Here is an 18,730-nt window from a genome sequence, read left to right as displayed (position 1 = left end):
GGTTGGCGCTGCCCGGGCGGCCCGGACCCAGGCTGGGCGGTGCGGACGGCGAGCCGGCCGCCGGGGCGCCCCGGAAAGGGTGGTGGCAGGCGGCTGTCGGTGACTCCCGGCCCGGCGGCACTTGGCAGCCACCCGCGGGCAGGGCCGGGAAGTCGGCGCGGTGGGGGAGGGCGGCTGGGTGGTGGAGAAGGAGGAGGAGGAGGGGAGCGGAGGCGGGGACCAGCCGGCCCTGGCCCAGCCCAGCCTAGAGCCTTGCCCCGGCCGGAGACGGCGCCCGGGGCGGAGATGGCGGACGAGCCCCAGAAGAAGCCGCACTTGTCGGCCTTGGTAGGGCACACCAACGGGCTCACCAAGCCCGCTTCGCTGGCCGCCGCCACCCGTGCCGGGGGAGGAGGAGGAGGAGGAGGGGGAGGCGCGACCGCCTCCTCCAAGAAACTCGTGATCAAGAACTTCAGAGGTGGGTGCGGGGCGGGCCGGGCCCCCTGCCCCCCAGGTGCGCCCTGCCCCGCCACCCGGCCCTCTCCCGACCTTTGTTTACTGCGGGCCCGGCTGTTCCCCGCCCCTTCCCCGCGGCAGGCAGGCGGCGACCGGGCCGGGCCGGGGGGGCCTCGGTGCTGTCAGCCGCCCCGCCGCCTTATCTGGGCGAGGGGAGGCTGCCGCCGGGCTGATAACCCTCCCCACTGCCGTCACCATCCTGGTTTAAGGGCTTACAGGGACACGCGTGGGACTCCGTGCGTGGGGGCAGCGGGAGGAGCAGCGCAGCGACGACTCGCGTCCTGTAGGCAGCGGGCAGAAAGCCACCTTAGTGTCACAACTAATTAAAGCAAGGCGAGGGTTACCTTGCTAAAAGTAACACGGGGGAGGGGGGGGGGTGGGGGGTGTAAAACACAATAGCCCCGCGGCTGGAGCGGCCCCGAGGCCGCCGGCGGGGCGGTGGTGCCGGCTCTGCCCCTGCCGGGCAGGGTCCGCGCTCCGGCCCCGGGCGCCCCGGCGGGTGCGGGGCCGGCCGGCTGCGGGGTCAAACGCGCCGCGCAAAGGTCTCGTCGCCTTGGGTGGGGTGAGTAACCCTCTGCTTGTGCCAAACTTAAAACGATCAGGCACAACACGGCTTGGCAGAACGCGGTGAAGCAGGGCGAGAAGGACGGCTACAGACTCCCGTTGGGCGGCTGGTTTTCAACTACCTGTATCTTCCTTCACAGAAAGACCCAAATTACCAGATAATTATACTCAGGACACTTGGCAAAAACTTCACGAAGCAGTGGGAGCAATACAGAGTAGCATTTCCATTAAATACAATCTTGAAGAGCTCTACCAGGTAAGGCGTGTAGGGTTTTTTTCAGTTTAACAGAAGGAGAATTAACTGCTTTGGGACTTTCACAGAGCTATAGACTTAATATATTTTGATTAGTTAAAAGCTGATTATATTTTCTGAACTGTTTGCTCCATACTCTGTTTCTAGTCAGTTTGCAGTTTTATATATAGTCAGTTCCTTGGAGAGCTACCAGGATCTGGGCCCATGAAAAAGCAGTTTATGTTGGGAGAAGTGGAAAGCTGCGCCTGGGCAGGGCTGAGATTTAAGTCTCAGTCTCCTCAGTGCCTACCCAAGATGCTGAAAACAGGATGTTACTCTTGCTGGGTTATGCAGATACATATTTTACGATGATTTATCTTCTGTAGTGCTTTGGTCTCTTGTGAACAGTAGTGTTGAAATATTTATTATTAGGTAATAACTGTTAGACTTCAGCATCAATACCCTTTGGGGAATTAGAAGAATCTTGGTTGAGCAGGCAACAAACTGTCAGTTTACGTGTGCTTCAGATTACTATTACATTTTCATAACAATCAGGATCTTAAATTTTTTATCAAAATGGTGAAAAAGTATTTCTGGAACATCTGGACTCCTAGAGCAGGGGCTAGGGAGGGTAAAAGAGACAAATACTTATGAACCATTTCTTCCTTTCTGTATGGTTTAGTTTTGTATTAGTTTAAATGTATGTGCTTTGAGATACTTAACTGAAGTAGTAAGTTTTTACAGTGATCATGTTATAAAAAATTACTGATGCACTAATTTGTACTACATAGCTTAAGTTAGTTACGAGTTTTCTGTGGGTGCAGGTGTTTGATCTGCAGATGTGGATCTTATTGCCAGATCAGGACGTAAGACACTACTGTGCTTACCTAAAATTTTCTAAATGTTCAGCTGAGATAGGTTTGATGTTGTCTGCAAAGTGCAGACTGTGAGAGAAGAGAAAGCCAGCAGTCCGTATTGGGTTCATGCTCAAGAAAATCAGGATGAATTTGAGAGCTGAGTATACTTGTCTCTGGGATTAGTTAGGGTATATAATATATGGGTCTAAAATGGCTGATTATGTAAATGCATATTGACTTAATATAATTTATTCCCTTTAAACAGATAACTTTACTGTGTGATATATTCATCTATTAATACTCGCAGGTTTGCAGAGTTTGAATTACATAATACATTGTATGGTTTTAAACTCAGCATTTGAAAAATCCTGCTTTTTCATGCCTAGTTAAAAAAAAACAAACCCACAGATGCTTTGAGCGTTACCTAACTTGTTTTCAGAGGCTCAGAAATGAGATTATAGTAATATGGCTACAAAATCGCCAGGGTACAGACTTGAGTTTTGGCAGAAGACGAGGAGAGAGATTTCAGATAAACTGCGAAGGGAGAACTGTACTTCTTGCTTTTTCTGTTTGCCTGCTTATTGGTAAAACTGCGCAAGGCCAGTCTGATGGTCTGTAAGGCAGCGGTGCAAATCAGCAAGATTTCTGCACAGTGGGTGGTGGCGGTCAGTGTGCCTACGCATACATAGGTACTTACCCTCCTGCCAAAGGAATAAAAGGTGAAGTTCAGCATCCGTCGGAAACCTGATCTGTACTTACAGATCCGTTTTAGCTGCCTGTTGATGAGCACCGAGTCATCCACAGGGGAAAATTTCTCTGTGTGCATCAGTTCTTACTGTCAGGCTTTTTTTTTTTTTTTTTTTTCTTTTTTGCCTTTTTATCTGACATTATGGGAGGAAGTGAGAGGCCTACTAGAGTTCAGTGCGGTGAGCAGGCTGGTGTACCAGCCTGCCTTTGAACTTTCTGATTTATTTATTTAATTTGGCACGGTGGCCGAGGAAAAACTGAAGAACAATGACGAGGCTTTGTGGGAGGCCCGAAGGATACTCCTTTCCAGGCATTAGAGGCAGCGTGGGATCAGGCATGAAGGTGCTTGGCAAAGACATAGTCAGTGAGCAATGGGAGGGTGGCAGCCAATTTTTAGTGACTAAAATAGAAATGATGTCTGGGATTGGTGGTAGATTGCACAGATTTTGATAGAAGTAGCATATGCTTGATGGGATAGAGAAAGTGGGGCAGTGCAAAGAATTGCCGAGTGAGGAGTGAGTGATAAAAATAATGGAAAAAGAAAATTCCCTTTGCAGCAAGGTCCTAAATAACCCGAAATGGGGCAGCACTGTCCTTCTGGAGGACATAGAGTAGGACTGTGTAGTAGTGAAGGAAAAAAAATTATGAGAGTCCTGACCAGACTTTTATTTGGATGGATGGATAGGAAGGGCTATGTCATAGGAAACATAACAAATTATCTGCAAATTACGTGTGAATACTGCTTGTCGAAGATGTCATTTTACTTACCTGTTATCTAACATAACGTAGGCACTGCTTGATGGTTTTTTTGTTTGCTTGGTTTAATATTCTATCAAAATTGATAAAGCCATAGTTGATGTGCATTTAAATAAAATGACATCAGGTAGGTTAGAAGTGCCCCATGGGGAGATCTTTGGGAAGCAGATTCACTTTGTGTTTTGGAAGACAAACTATTCAGGATGTTAGAACTTATAGAGGAAATAATAGAAGAAGTGTAGAAATAATTTGTGTGCTAAATGTTAAAACAGAAGACTCTGCTCAAAACAAGCCATTAAAAGGTTGATTTGAAACAGAACTTTTACTAGATTTGTGTAGGTGAAGAGTCTAAAAGTGTTGTCTGTCTTGTATCCTTGTAGATGTGATAATTACTGTAGCTTTTTTCCAGACTAATTGTGTGTGAGATGAATAAAAGTCAAATCAAATTTCTTCAGAAACAGAGGCAGCAAAAACTCTGAACAAAACAGAAGGTGAAGAAGGAGAAATTACTGGATCTTATTCCCGCCTCCCCCATCAAAAAAAGCAGAAACAGCTAGTAGAGGTGGCACTGAGGTGATACGGCTGCAGTTTGAAATACACTTTAAGCCAGCACTGCTGCCCAAAGAAGCAGCCCTGCTTTCCCCCGCACCTGTCGGCCCATGCACTTGCTAGCTCATGTGTTTGGGTGGTCTTAAACTGAAACGGAGTGAAGAACATTTCCTAATGGTTTGACAAGGAGTTACATGCTGGCATTAAGCCCTATAACATTTCATATTACAAAGAAATAAGACACCAGAAAAAGCTGAAATTTGGGGAAAACTGAGTAAAGGCCAAGCACTGGGAAAATACTGAAACTTTGTCCAAGTTCATTGATGCTGTCAGAAAATTTGTCAACAAAATATAACACTATAAATCCTCTGGAGCAAAGGAAGGCATTGTTGGGTCAGTTTTAGTTGCCCAGGTGAAATAGTGGTTTAAGCCTTAGGCAATGTTCTCTGCAGTATCACCTCACAGCATAGAGGCTGTTGAGGTGAAGTTAAAGGAAGAGACAGCTGGAATTTTAGTTCTGAAAATCATGTCCAATTCCTTTGGATAATTTTGTATAAAGCACTGAATGGCCAAAAATACTTACTGTAAACTTTACAGTTCTCACAGATCCTTTGGCTGTCTTCATTGTGATTCATTTCAGATGATGTGGTCTATTAATAAAATAATTTATTGGACTACAGCACACAAGTTAAAATGAAGTGTGCTTAGAACAAAGTCTAAATATAGGCAGTGGTATCAAGCAAGGCTACGTTTTTTCTTTGGCATTCTCATTGAGTTTCTTGTGAGGAAAAAATCTTAGTGTAAGACAACATAATTACTGTATAGCTGAACAGCAGTATTCTAGAGATGGCCAGAGCTGTCTCAGCGTAGCCTAGGTCAGCAGCATAACAACTCGATTTACATTAATTTACTGACCACAAGAACGTTTGGTTTTGGGCAGAATCAGTCTTCTTGGTCAGCTATGGATAAATACTCAACTGAATCCCGTGAGGTCCTAATAAATCAATTCAGGTCTTTATTTAACGATTAACGTGGGGGGTTTTTTGTTTTTCTTTATTTTTTCCCTCAATTTATATACCTTAGCATGAGTGTGTGAATCAGTGGAAATATTTGGAAAGAAATAAGTTAATAAAATGACAGGAAAACAGCTATATGAATGAAAAGCTTCATTTACCCTTTAGAGACAGTGGTTGAAATGTCTACCTTAAAGTTATTAAGAAATGAAAATATTTGGTATGATTGTGTTTCCCCAAAAAAAGTGTGTGAGTGCATGTGCTGGAGGATGCACAAAATGGACCTACAGCAGGAGTGTTGCTGCTGAGCAGTATTCATGGGATGAAAATTCTTGTAAAGTTTAACAGCACATCTGAAATATGATACAGATGGTGACGGTGGACCTTGTTTGTACACAAAATTTGACAGTATAAGAAGAGACCAAAATCAGAAAGGAATCATGAAGTCTTAATTTTTCTACATATTTTGGATAATTTCTTTTTGATATTTTGGTTTTGGGCATTGCTTGGACAGATAATGCTGATTTTTTTTTCCTCTTTGTTTTTGGCCTTGGTTACACAGGCACAAAAATTTGAATTTTTTTTTTATATCATTCATAATCTTTTTTTTTGTTTTTTAGGCTGTTGAAAATCTCTGTTCTTACAAAGTCTCTGCTACGCTGTACAAACAGCTGCGACAAGTCTGTGAAGATCATGTGAAAGCACAAATCCTTCAATTTAGAGAATATCCTTTTCTCGTGCACAGAAATGGTTAGAATGGTTAGTTTAAATCATTATTTTTTAAAACACCACTTTGTAAAATTAACACCAGTAATTGCCAGTGTGTTAAAGAGGTTCTTTGTTGATCACTTGCGTATTTTCGAGTCAGGCATAAGCAACTTTAGTCATCTGGATGAATAGTTTTTGTGTGCAGATAAGTAGCATGCTATTAATAATTTATTTATCATTTTAATAGGAACGAAAATTTTACGCCTGATCTAGAAATTTTCAGTAGCGCTATGAGATTTAACAGCAGGATTGGATTTTTATGGCAGATGAGTAATGGAGATGCTTACAGCAGCAATGGTTTAAAAAAGGAAAAAAAAATCACCACAGTAGTTGTCAACAACCATGTCTTCTGTAAAAGAATTCTCAAACATAAAGCACACCCATTTGACCAGTAATAAGTACTGCTCAGGAGCGATGTGTCACGGAGGCATGCAACAAGCCCTTCAGATGTCTCATGTATACCTTGGGAGGTTCTTGGGAGAGAGCTCTAAGTTCAGGAGATCACTTGGCTGTCTTGGGACGCACAGTAACGTGAAGTTTTATGGTAAGTTTCCCCATAGTTTTCTCAAGTTACATTGCTGGGCTTTTCTTCTGGCTGAACTGGTCGCAGAAGTGCCTGTAGATCTTCTCTGAACACTTCAGCCCTGAACAGGTAGCCCTGAACAGCCAGCCCTGTTTTCTGAATCCCATTGTGCTTTTCATGTTGAGACCCTTCTTCATGTGATAGTTGTCTTTTGTGTAATAGCCTAGGCGTTGTGCTTGCTCAGGCAGTAGATAAATAGAGTCTATGCCCACCTGGCTGTCCCTGTGTTCTTGGCAAGTGCCTTTTCAAACAGATGCTGGAGAGTGCCACACTGAACAGATACTACAGTACTTCGGGTGCTAGCAGTGTTTCCTAGGTCTCTGTATTTTATTAGCAGAAAATAAAATGATAGGTTAAAATATAGAGAAGCAAGGGACTGGGGCCCAGAAAGAACCTTCTTTCCAGGTGAAGGCCTTAAATGTGCTTTGGATTGTGACTCTCAGTTTCTCAGTTCACTGCATTCCCCATGTAAGTGCCTACACTCAGAAGTGTATTTATTAATGTTTTTTTCCCCTGTTATGTAGCTAAGTCCCAACATGGTTTTGGTTTGGTTTTCTTGAGTCCTAGTTAAGGGGGGTGGCTTCTACATAGCATATACGAAACATTGGTATATAAATCAGCATTGTGAATTCACCTTTTATATGGCAGCTGATTTTTTCATTACATTTACTTTGATGCATTTAAAATCACATCTAACTAAAAAAGTACATTAGTCAGTACAGAAGTCTCTTAAACATAGCTGATCTCTAAGAACCAAATCTTATAGTCTACTTTAAAGCAGTACAGTCAACCAATTTTCGCATCCCTGGCTTTTCAGACTTCAGGTGGTCTTCTAAAGAGATGTTTTACAACTGGTATTTTAAACCTTTTTCTCCCCACCTCTGACAGAACTGGTGGTTTGGAGAGTTGAGAATTTTATATTTTACAGGTGTACCACTTTATATCCCAAGGGCATGAGATCAGATTAATCAGATTTGGCCAGAGGGAGTTGGACATGATACTGTGCAGGAAAGGAAGGTAAAGCCACACTTGGATTTACTCATATGGTACATTAGAATTCTGTTATTCATAAATAACAGTCGGATCTGTTGTGTGATGAAGAAAACTCTATACTTTAGTTAGGGAGACCTGAAGATATATGGAAAAGAGCGGCACTTGGATTTGTTGAGGATTATTTAGAACAGTAACTGCTTTTAAGAGATTAGGGTCACTCCTGTTGTGCACAGTGTGAACTCATTAAACAAACAAAACAAACCTTTCTATCGCTCTCACCTCAATTGGTGACAAGGTTGTTTTCGACACTGGTGGGGTTTCTTGTTTGTATCTATATCAGAGCTATACAGTACAGCCACTGGATGGTATTACTGAAGAGCATCGAGTTTTATTCCTTGAAAACATAGTGGGGCCTTTTGGAGAACTGACAGCCCCTCTGCTGGGCAGAAGCTCTGCTATTAACCATTTATCCCTGGGCGGTCCCAGTAACATCGGAATATCCATGGAGCAGCTTCGCTTAATGGCTGGCAAAGATCATCTCCAGAATCTGGCCTCAAAAGATACTGGCAAGCTAGTTTTCCTTAATAGGTGCTGTACAGATTCTCTGGATAGTCTTTTATTTCTCAAGAAGATAAATAAATGCTGGCAAGATCATTGCAGACAAATGGTAAGTTGAATGTTTGTTCAAACTGCACATCCTTGAGATTTGAAGTCTGGCGAAAAGGAGTTTGTCATGGTTTTAACTTGAGACTACTTTGCACCTCCTCCTCCAAGTTTCAGCATAGCTTTTCACTTTCCCCTTGCTAGCTGGGGGTGGTTTTGTTGTTTTATGTTCTGCTGTGCTTTTGACTCTTGACTTTCATAGGTTTCATATGAAGTTGGAATATCACTCAGAAATATATTGACACCTGTTTTCTATGGGTGGAAAGAAAAACTAAGTAGGCTATGTTGAAATTGTTTGCTGTTTGTAATTTTAAGTAATTGGAGAATCCACAGTCTTTGCTTTCAGACCGCTCCAAAAGCTGGGTTAATTTGTGACTTTTTTTTTTTTTTTGCAAGGCAGAGATGATTATCCTGAATATAGGGCTAAGAAACGGGAAGATTAAAGAACTAAAACTCTCTCTCTCTTTATGTCTGCCCTTCTTGTCCCTTATCTCCATGATGAATTATGTTACAGAAAAAGATCCTCTCTCAGAGACACTTCATGTGAATTGTCCCTTTAAGAATGCTTCATTATAGTTCTGAACCAACATTTTACAATGAGTTTTCATTTCATTGTCACTTAGCTTTGGCTACAGATGCCCAAAATAGTTGAATTTCTATTTTCATTCCTTGAATCCACCCTCCTCTCCTCCCCTTTGGGGGATGGGCAGAGGTATGTGTTTTTTTATCTGAAATAAAAATGGAAAGCTTTATGGAAACCATTCAAAACAAATTCAGTGGTCTGATGAAAATAGAGTTGAATTTTATTGCCTTGAAAATGTAATCAAACTGGACCTGTGTTTTTATAAAAAGGCTTTTACTGTGAACTCTACTCACTTTACTTTTCAGTGTTCTTTTTTTTTTTTTCCTCAAATCAACAACCTGTAGCAAGTGGCTTTCTTGCCCATGTGCTGAGTTAGCACTTGTGGTATTTAAGAAAAAAAATCAGCCTCACTGCTGTTTTACTTAAATATGCTTGGCCAGAAACTGTGTCAGCTTGAGAATTGCTTCAGAAGCAATGAAATCTTTTAGGGGAGGAGTAGGTGGACAGCTGGGGATAGAAATCTCTGTAGCTGGCCTGGGGGCGAGTTACGTTACTGACATCCTGAGTTATGCTAAACTGAAAGCTGGGCAGCCTTTTTATGAGCAAAGTTAAAAATGGATTTTGAATGTGAAAGAGTAATAAGCTAAAAAACCACCTCCTTCTCCCACTTTTTTAATAAAAAAAAATACATTTTTATACTTTCTTTTCCATGTTAGAATTAATGTATCTCTATTTTTCTCATGAATTTTGGCAGCTAACTTTTATTGTGAAATGATCTGTTGCACAGCTTATTACTGTCTGCTGAAAGCTTCTTTTTTTAAAAAGCAAAACCCATGGCAGCATGCTATTTCAGGGTGTTTACTGAATGTCTTGGTGGTACTGGTTGAATGGCTTATGTATCACAGTAGCACTAAAACTCATAATAGGCTAATAAAACTATTTAGTTAATGGTTATGAATTTGAAAACTGTCTTGGATGTACTTGGTAATACTGCTTCATAATAGTATTAACATCAGTAAATTACATAACTGGCTGTACAAGTCACTACAAAAGTGGAAAATACATGCATCGGCAATTAAGGTGCATGTCTGTGTGATGTAGTTTTTCAGAAGTTGCTTTATGATTTAAAACACCACATGATGATGAAGAGAAACATTTTCTTTATATATTTTCAGATCATGATCAGAAGCATTTTCTTATTTTTGGATCGTACATATGTACTTCAGAATTCAATGCTTCCTTCTATATGGTAGGTATCCATGTAAGTATTCCTCAAATCTTTAGAGCTTGAGCATGCTATTATATTTGTAAGGGTTGAAAATAAATTTTTCACATGATATTTGATCTGTGTAATAGGTCTCTAAAATTTTGTGTTAATTTATGGAAATACATGTGTTGGCATGTGCATGTGTCATTTCCTCATTCCCCAGGAATATTCATTGTAAAGTGAGAGTAAAAGAAGAAAAAGGTCTGTGAACATATGCTGAAAAGTCAAGGCATATATATATAGCTGTAGCTGTCACAGCCTGGGTGAGGCTGGCTGTGTGGGGACCCTCCTCGGGCTGATGACTCTCTACCTTAACCCTGGGCCCAGCATTACTTTACGTACTCCTGGTTTTGACAAAATTCAACGTTCAGCTTGCTCAGTTGTTTTTTAAGTCAGATACACTGACAAAGTGCAGATCATATTTCCAACCCTGGCCTCTTGAGAGTCGAGACCTGTGGCTCAGCATTGAGATGAAAGCCAGCTCCCCTAGATGCTGGTGTACTTTCAGGACACCCCAGTCACGTCTTTGGGCGTTCTGTTTTTCAGCATCCCTCCTGAGGGGCATTTTATATCATTGCCTCAGCAAACAAACCCAGGCTTTGCCAAAAACTTCTGGTATCATTACTCCATCTAAAGCAAAAAAAAACATGTAGATAAAGTACTGAAGTGAGAGCGTGCCTTTTCCCTGCCTGGCTGGCTTCTGTGCTCTTGGGAGTTCCTCAGCTGTCTGAGAAACCTGGCATTCTTCTTCTGCCCCTCACTTGTCCTGTGGATGTCTTTCTTCCAGATATCTGCAGTAATTTTCCTCCAACTCTTTGTGTTAGGCTTCCTTTTACTGAATGTCGTTGAAGGGGTCTGTTCATACTTTGTGTCTTTCTTCCTCATACTGGGAAAATTTCCTTTATTGAAATCCTGATGCATGTGAGGACATTGGAGATAACAAGTTTTACCTAAGATTCCTCTGTTTTGCTTTGGCAAGATAACGTTTAGTAATTGGCTTCTTCATGGCATAGAGGCCCTCTTCCTCATCTTTTTAGAATGAAATAAGAATCTGATACAGGTGATCATAAGGTCCTAAACATACAGAGAATTCATGCTTTAAAACAAAACATACATTACACATAGACTGGCTGATCCAGGGAATCTTAAGGTGTATGTTCAGATTTTTTATTACTTTTTTAATAAACAGAGAATGTTACACTCACCGTATTATGTGAAATACGGTCAGGCTAGTCGTAGTTCTTAGCTGAACCTTATGCGTCTGGTAGCATGTGGCCTGGTACTGTGATAACTCTTGTTATACTTTTCTTAGTGAGCAGCGCCAGGAGAATATACATATTCTCCTTCTGTATAACATATATACACTATATATATTTCATATGTATTTATTTTTCTCAAACTGAGATACAGATTTTTTGGAAAGAATCAACAGTGTGATTTATTAATTTTCAATATTCACACAGGGATATGGGGCTAGAGTTATTTAGAAATCACGTCATTAGTGACAAGCAAGTTCAAAACAAGACTATTGATGGAATCCTCCTGTTGATCGAACGAGAACGGAATGGTGAAGCTGTGGACAGAAGTTTGCTGCGGAGTTTGTTGAGCATGCTCTCTGATCTGCAGGTGAGTACAGCAAACTTTACTAATAACACCTACATTTAGAAACAGCATTTGGACTCTTCTAGTTTGTGTGTTGTACAGAAATAATTTTATGCTTCTAGTAAATGTGCTTCAAAAATCTAGCTATTAGACTTGATAAGGTTGCCTTTTCTTTATCCGATGCACAGTCTTTCATTCTTTGTTTGTCAATGAGACCTCTTTGCCTGTTTTTCGTAGCTGACATAGTGGCCTACAGACTCTTTAACAGGTTTGCAAGTCTTTTAGTATGTGTAATAGTTTGTCTGTCTTATTCACTGGTTTTCTAATCCTAGTGCTGGTTAAATGTAGCAACCAAAAAAGACCATCTCCCTCACTGTAAAAAGGCTTTTTGGAGTCCAGATCCTGGGTCTGCGTCACAAAAACATCACTGCATTGGCAACTTCTTAGCAGAGATGCCAAGGATAGAATGAGATGCAAAGTTAAGGCCAACATTTTCAGATAGATAAGGTCAATCTGTAACTTACTGGAACTTTGTATTAGCATGGATACTAAGCAACCAAATAGAATTAAAAATGTTGTGCTTCTGACTCTGGTGTATGTTGTTCTCTGGTCAACATTGCAGCTTTGTGTGATGTGCAGTAAAACTTAGGAGCTCTTTTTCATTCTTAGAAACTGTTGAGGTTGGTCTGTTCCCAAGTGGTGTGTCGTGTTAGAAAAGTGGCTGAAGGTTTAAAAAAGAGTTCGAAGAGGAAGACTGCATAGAACACTATTAAATAGTCCCTTTTGGTCAGGCAGCTTACCTGCTTTTCTGCCTTTCATGTTAAATGTCCTGACTTTCATCCATAACTGTCTCTAGTGTACCAGAAAAAATTAATTATCCTGTTCAAGAGAGAAGGCAAACTTCTGCCAATGATTTTTCAGCTCACATAACCTGAAAGTGCCGTTCTGATTCGTGTGCTTTTTTCCACTTTTTTTTCCCATTGTTATTTGCCTTCTCTAACTGCATCAGATTCTTGTAGGTGTTGACTTTTAACATTATTTTTTTAGCAATGTACTCTGCTAAAGATAAAGATACCCCTTTATTGGATCCTTCTTACAGAATTGGGTTTAGGTCTGCATTCTCCTTCATTAGTTCAAAAGTGTAGTTTTCTTTTTTCACTAGGGAAACTAACCTATTCTAATCTAGTTTTTTATAATATCTGTCACTTCATTGAGATAGAGATGTGCTTATAATCCTGTAATTTTACTCCAGGATCTCTACTTCTCCCTCTTTCGACAGAAATTAGCTCCTGGAGAAAGATTAATTAATAAAGCAAATCTTATCTTTAATTTGAAAACAATTAAGCTCCTACTTATTCCTGATTTTTAGGCAATTATGCAATTGAGGACCAGCTGCTGAAAGCTCATTCCTGGTTGCATAAGTCCTGTTCTATAGCTGTTTCCTATTGTAGAGGTTTTATGTCTGCGATTTGGTTTTATGTAGAGGTTCTATGCAAAAAATAGTTCCGTATACTGTTATGTTAATGTTTTTCCAGTTATCTTGAAGGAAAGGAAGGTAAGAAATGAAATCTAGTATTTGATTCTAGTGTAAAGAGCTAATGTAAAGAGAAGGCTGAAACAATGAGTTGATGTCTACTTGTGGTGCTGAATTAGTGAGCTATCATGCTCTGAATGCTTGTCAAGCCAGAGGTTTCATATTTAAGTTTGCATTGAAAACAAATTAAGCTTTTAAAAGTCCTTAGGAGAAAAAAATGGTCAGAACGTAACGAGTTTTACAGCTCTGCTGTATCTTTTGGAAGAAATATTTTCTTCTATTCTTCCACCACATGCAAAGAATTTCTCCTTTTTCTTTTCACTAACTGTCCCTCTGTTTACATGTTATTCCCCAGCTACCTTCTTCAGACTGTTTTAACTATTTTATATAGTTGTCCTTTCTAACTTACTTCCTTTCTATACTAAACTGTTAATCATTATGCTGAATTTTTTTGATGTCTGCGATTGTTGTTGGTGCCCTTTTTTACATACCTTACTCCTTCCCTGGAGAAAGAGTTCACCTTATTTGGTATAATTCCTTTTTCCTGGGCCACTGAGATAAACCTGGCAGATCTGAAGACACATTACTGAGAGTATTATTATTTTGCTGATGGGAATTACCTGTTTTGTGCCAATGTTTCACTAGTTGGAAGTATTTTATTACCTTTTTTTGCCGCAGAAGTATCAGTGGGAGTCTTGAGCTCAGGTGGGTTGGATGTCATTGCTGTGCTGTGATGTTGGGTACTGGTGTTGGGCTGTGTGCCTTAAACAGAAGCCTTTCGATTTAGGTTATTTGAGTACTGATGACTGAAACACGCTATTGCTGTGCTGGGCAGTCAGCTTGGATCTCAGTCTTTCTAAAACCGCTGGGCAAACAGAGAACTTCTGTGTTAATGCAATGTCACTAAGACACTTCTCATAACTGTGTGCGTTCTTGAGATTTTACTTGCCCTCTGTGCATAACAACCAAAATATGCTACCTTTTCTGGCAGCTTAATGTAAGTAACTAAATTAATTTCTTGAGCAGGTTTACAAGGAATCATTTGAACAGAGGTTTCTGGAAGAGACAAATTGCTTATATGCTGCAGAAGGCCAAAGGTTAATGCAAGAAAGAGAGGTAGGTGCATGCTGCAGATGACTGCTTTTATGTTAGTTTTATCTGCTACGTAAGAACTTCTGGTAGTGCCAGGGTGTATTAATGTTCAATGAAATTCACTGGTACCCAGGTACACATGTACACATTCACGTGTTTTGATGGGAGCCACGGTATTGTGTCAAAGGGAAGAGCAGACTCCAGATTGCCTTGGTGCTTGAAATATATAGTTAAGGGTGGAGAAACCCAGACACGTGGTGTAGGTAAAGTCACACTACCAAAAAGTAATTTCCACATAAAGCTTAAAGGTGTGCCATCAATGTTGTTTTTGCCCAAGAGCTGTCAAATATCCACTAGCATCATTTTCCTATATGGTTAATACCTAAGTAAATGGTTTACTTTTTACTATTTTGTTGCATTTATTTTGCTGGTTTATTTCTTTCCCTTACTAGTTAAATAGACTAAAGACATTTTTGTTTTCTGTCCTCTTGAAATAAAATTATGTTGTGCAGTGGGCAGCCTGCAAATGTGGTTATCTCTGAAAATGTATATCAAAAGACATGTTTCTTGGTGGTCTAAAATACAGAAGACTGCTTTTATTAATTCCATTTTAATACTGAGTCACTACAGACATTTTGAAAACACCTGTTTATGTTGCACTGAGGTGAATCCTTGTGTCTAATCCTGCTCCAGTCACCTCATTCCGTGGCATTCCACTGGGACCTGAGGTGAAATGCTTCAACAGAGATTTTGAAACCAGGAGTCGTACTGCTTTTATATGCCTAGGGGAAAGCTGTGGGAAAACACAAAAGGAGGCCCTAACTTATACAGTGTATACATGTACATGTTTATGCATATGCACATAATGCATACACATATATGCATATACCTGCATATGTACATGCATGTGAATGTCAGTGCATACATGTATGTGTATGCACAACTTTTTTGATTATTTGAAGCCTGAGTTTCATACCTGTGTCATAATATGTGATAAATGTGCCAACTCTCCATAGGGACAGATAATCTGCTGGAGAAACTGCCATTGAAATAATAGAATGACACAGTTCACACCAACTGAAAATCTGCTCCATGATATTTTAAGGGTTAGCTTAACTTAGTAGGTAGGGTTCTGAGAAAAAGTTAACTTCGTCTGAAAAACTCTCAGATTTCTCTTTTTCTGTTCCTTCATGTCAGGTGTGGTTATAATACTTCTAGTATGAACTAACATTGTTTAATGAAAATACACATTATGTAATATATAACAACATTCTGGTGGAATAGTCCTTTCCAATTTGTACTCTCGTTAAATTTGTAATTTAAAATAATTGTAATGGAACAAGATTATCTGCCTTTCATACTTTTCAGGTTTAACTTGTCATTCTCTTGTCTTGCTAGGTCCCAGAATATCTTCACCATGTTAATAAACGTTTGGAAGAAGAAGGAGACAGAGTAATAACATATTTAGACCATAGCACACAGTGAGTACAAATTTTGTCATTCTTAGCATAAGTCAAGCATCCATCATAAAATAGCATGATTATCCATGGTTGTAGAGACAGAGAGATTATTTCTATGTTATCTTACAGATATTATCTTGTTGACAGAACTTGTGATAGAGCTTGGGTTTTGTAAGACTATTTTTATCAAAACTGGTTTCTTTAAAATCAAAATATACTTTGAGTGCGAGGGGAGAAATTTGTCCAAAAAGATTTATCAGTATAAATTGAAGTTAACATTATGTAATAACTCAAATTTGCATTATCAAAGTAGTAGCTTATTTTAACCGTTCATGTGCTGATAATAAAATTAACTACAAATCACTTAAGGGAAAGAAAGATTCATTAGGAAAAAAAAAAAAAAGGAAAGAAAAAGTTAACTTACGGCAAGGATACAGGCCATGAACATCATTCATGAGCAGTCCAGGATGTGAATTTACAGTACATCAGCTTTGGTGCAGCTGCTGCCAATGTATTGTGCAAGGTAGCTTGTCCTTTTTTCACTCAGGTGTTGAGAAATAGTGTGTGTTTTGCTACGCTATGAATGTGCATTCAGGAAGTACTGCAGAGTCAATGACGTGCTATAAATCCACATATAATTCGTCCTGCAGTAAGCTGTTGCATTTTTTTAATAAAGAACATAACATTTTATTTTATTTTTTCATTTACTAGATGACATATTGGCACTTCATTGGGTGTTAAAAGGATAACTGAATGAAAATTATCTTTTTAACGTACTATTTTCTTCAGACATATGTTATATATACATATATATACACACTTGCACATGCCTTGCGTGTCGTGGTACAGATTTGAACTTGATTCTTTTTTCTGTAGGTGCTAATTGCAGGGTGACTAGCTTCTTCAGCCAAAATCAGACGCACTAAAATATATGGAACTATTTCTATGTATAAAGTTAAAGCATATAAATATATTTATTTACTACTTAAGTAAAAAAATAGGTTGATATCATTATATTTTCAATGCGTCTAGATGTACATCACATCCTTGCTTTGAATCTAATCCTTAGTTAAAGGCTTAGAAACCTACTTTTAGAAGGCTTTGCACTAATTTCCTTTCTTTGCATTAAGAAAACAGCAGCACCTAAAATTAGTGCCCTTGAGTTGTCCTCAGGTCATACTATCTCTCCAGGTGTGCTTGAAAAGAGCAGAAAGCATGTTAAATTTAGTTACTAGGTTTGATCTTGAGATGGAAATGATACTTTTAGGACAAAACCGTCATGGGAAACACTGTTAAAAATACTTCAAACCAGATTTATGCAGCACATGGAGTGTGTGCGGTGTTGCAGCTCATAGAGGGATTTATTGAGCCCATCAGTGCATGCCTCTTTGTGTATGGCTGACCAGAATATCTGCGTCTCCTGGTCAGTCAGTAGATGACCAAGGTAGATGATTTTGAGGCCATACAGAAGGTACCTTCAGGCTCATTCATCAGCTAGCAGTCAGGGTAAATACTCATTCTGTCTGCTTTCTAGGAAATAGTAGTGTCTCTCAGTCTCAAGCAGACAAATTGTTCTTTCTTCCTCTGTAGGCAGAATAAGTCTTCTGGGGCAAAGAATGGCATTTTATACAACCTTGACTCCTTCTACTGTTGGAGACAGCAGCTGTAGATAGCAGCGGTTGGAAATCTCAGGGAATATGAAAGTAACCATAAAAATGGCTGTATGTGTTAAGACTAGGGGTCTGTCTAACTTGTATTTCATGTTCACTTACAACCACTGAAGGGAAGGAACAGAGTAAGTATATGTGATGCCCTGATACTCTCCTAGTATCTGCCTGTTTTCAGCACAGCGTATTTTCTGAAGCTGATGTGGTTTATCTGTTTGGATCTCTTTCTAATACTTGCAGTGTCTCACGGGCATTCACATAGGCTTTTACACCTGTGCCAGCCTTTGGCAAGGCGTTCCACCAGTGCACTAGCCACCACATGATAAATCGCCTCCCTTTGTTTAAGTCTGGCTCCCAATACCATCACTGATGTCTCCAGCTCTTGTTTTGGAAGGGGAAGGGATCAGTCAGTTCCCTTTCACCTTTTCCCTGCCTATCAATGCACTATGTCCCTGCTAAGTCATCTCTTTTCCAGAAAGAAGAGTCCTAACACATGCAGTTGTTTCCCTTGTAGCTGCTGCTACTTTGATCATCCCTGTTCCCTTCCCTGAACCTTTCCAAATTCTAATTCAATCTTTTGAGATTAAGGGACTAAAGCTATACGGTATGGAAGGTCAGGTAAATCATTAGTGGGCTGTTTCAGGGAAGGTGGTGTTTTAGCAAAGGAAGGGATATAAAGTGGATGCTGCTACATAAAAGGCTTCCATCAATCCGAGCTGAGCACCTCTCTTTTAGAAAATCTAAATTAAGGGTCTGACAACCAGTTTTATAAAACTTAGTGCAAAAAGAAGTGGTTGGTCTTTTGTTGTCATATGGTAAACAATGGAAGAAGTTTAAATGTTTAAATCAGTTATCCCTTTGCGCTTCAGGCATTTCTTTCTTCTTTTACGATACAAAGGATGGAAAGGAAAACTTGCCATTATTTTTCAGTCCTGTCTAAAGTGAATATATCAAACAAATATTTTAGTAATAGTAAAAAGTAGGGAAAATTCAAGGACAAATTTAAAGTGTTTTGCAAATTTGAGTCTTGTGATTCTAGCTCAATTTATGCTTTTGTAGGTGCATAATACAATTGGATGAAAAGTTTGAGTTTTGAACACCACTAACATGTATTGTGTTGTTTTGGTGTTCAAACCCTTGGAGGATTCTGTTTTGTTTGTTGACTTGTTTGTTTCCAGGAAAATGTCAGTTTTACTATTCTTCAGAAACGTTTTTGTGCTGATTTTTGGTATCTAAGCTTCTCTTTTCTACTGTGTAAGAACTTGGTTTTTAGTATTCAAACTGAATTTCGTTTTCAATTACATA

General features: G+C 39.8%; 1 protein-coding gene across 1 annotated transcript in view; it reads left to right on the top strand.

Annotated features, from left to right (window-relative positions):
* Positions 1–218: 218 nt before the first annotated feature.
* The window catches only part of CUL4A (cullin 4A), a 43,219-nt gene continuing 24,707 nt past the window's right edge, over positions 219–18,730 (top strand). Inside the window, exons 1-8 of the mRNA XM_068418802.1 lie at positions 219–457; positions 1,200–1,315; positions 5,834–5,938; positions 8,156–8,224; positions 9,979–10,052; positions 11,534–11,696; positions 14,233–14,322; positions 15,697–15,779. Coding sequence (XP_068274903.1) covers positions 286–457; positions 1,200–1,315; positions 5,834–5,938; positions 8,156–8,224; positions 9,979–10,052; positions 11,534–11,696; positions 14,233–14,322; positions 15,697–15,779 — 872 coding nt within the window. The 5' untranslated portion in view covers positions 219–285. The remainder of the gene's footprint in view (positions 458–1,199; positions 1,316–5,833; positions 5,939–8,155; positions 8,225–9,978; positions 10,053–11,533; positions 11,697–14,232; positions 14,323–15,696; positions 15,780–18,730) is intronic.

The sequence above is a fragment of the Nyctibius grandis genome, chromosome 2 (genome assembly GCF_013368605.1).
Source record: "Nyctibius grandis isolate bNycGra1 chromosome 2, bNycGra1.pri, whole genome shotgun sequence".
NCBI lineage: Eukaryota > Metazoa > Chordata > Aves > Nyctibiiformes > Nyctibiidae > Nyctibius > Nyctibius grandis.
Note: the sequence above shows the minus strand (reverse complement) of the source record. Positions and strands in the feature narration are given on the sequence as shown.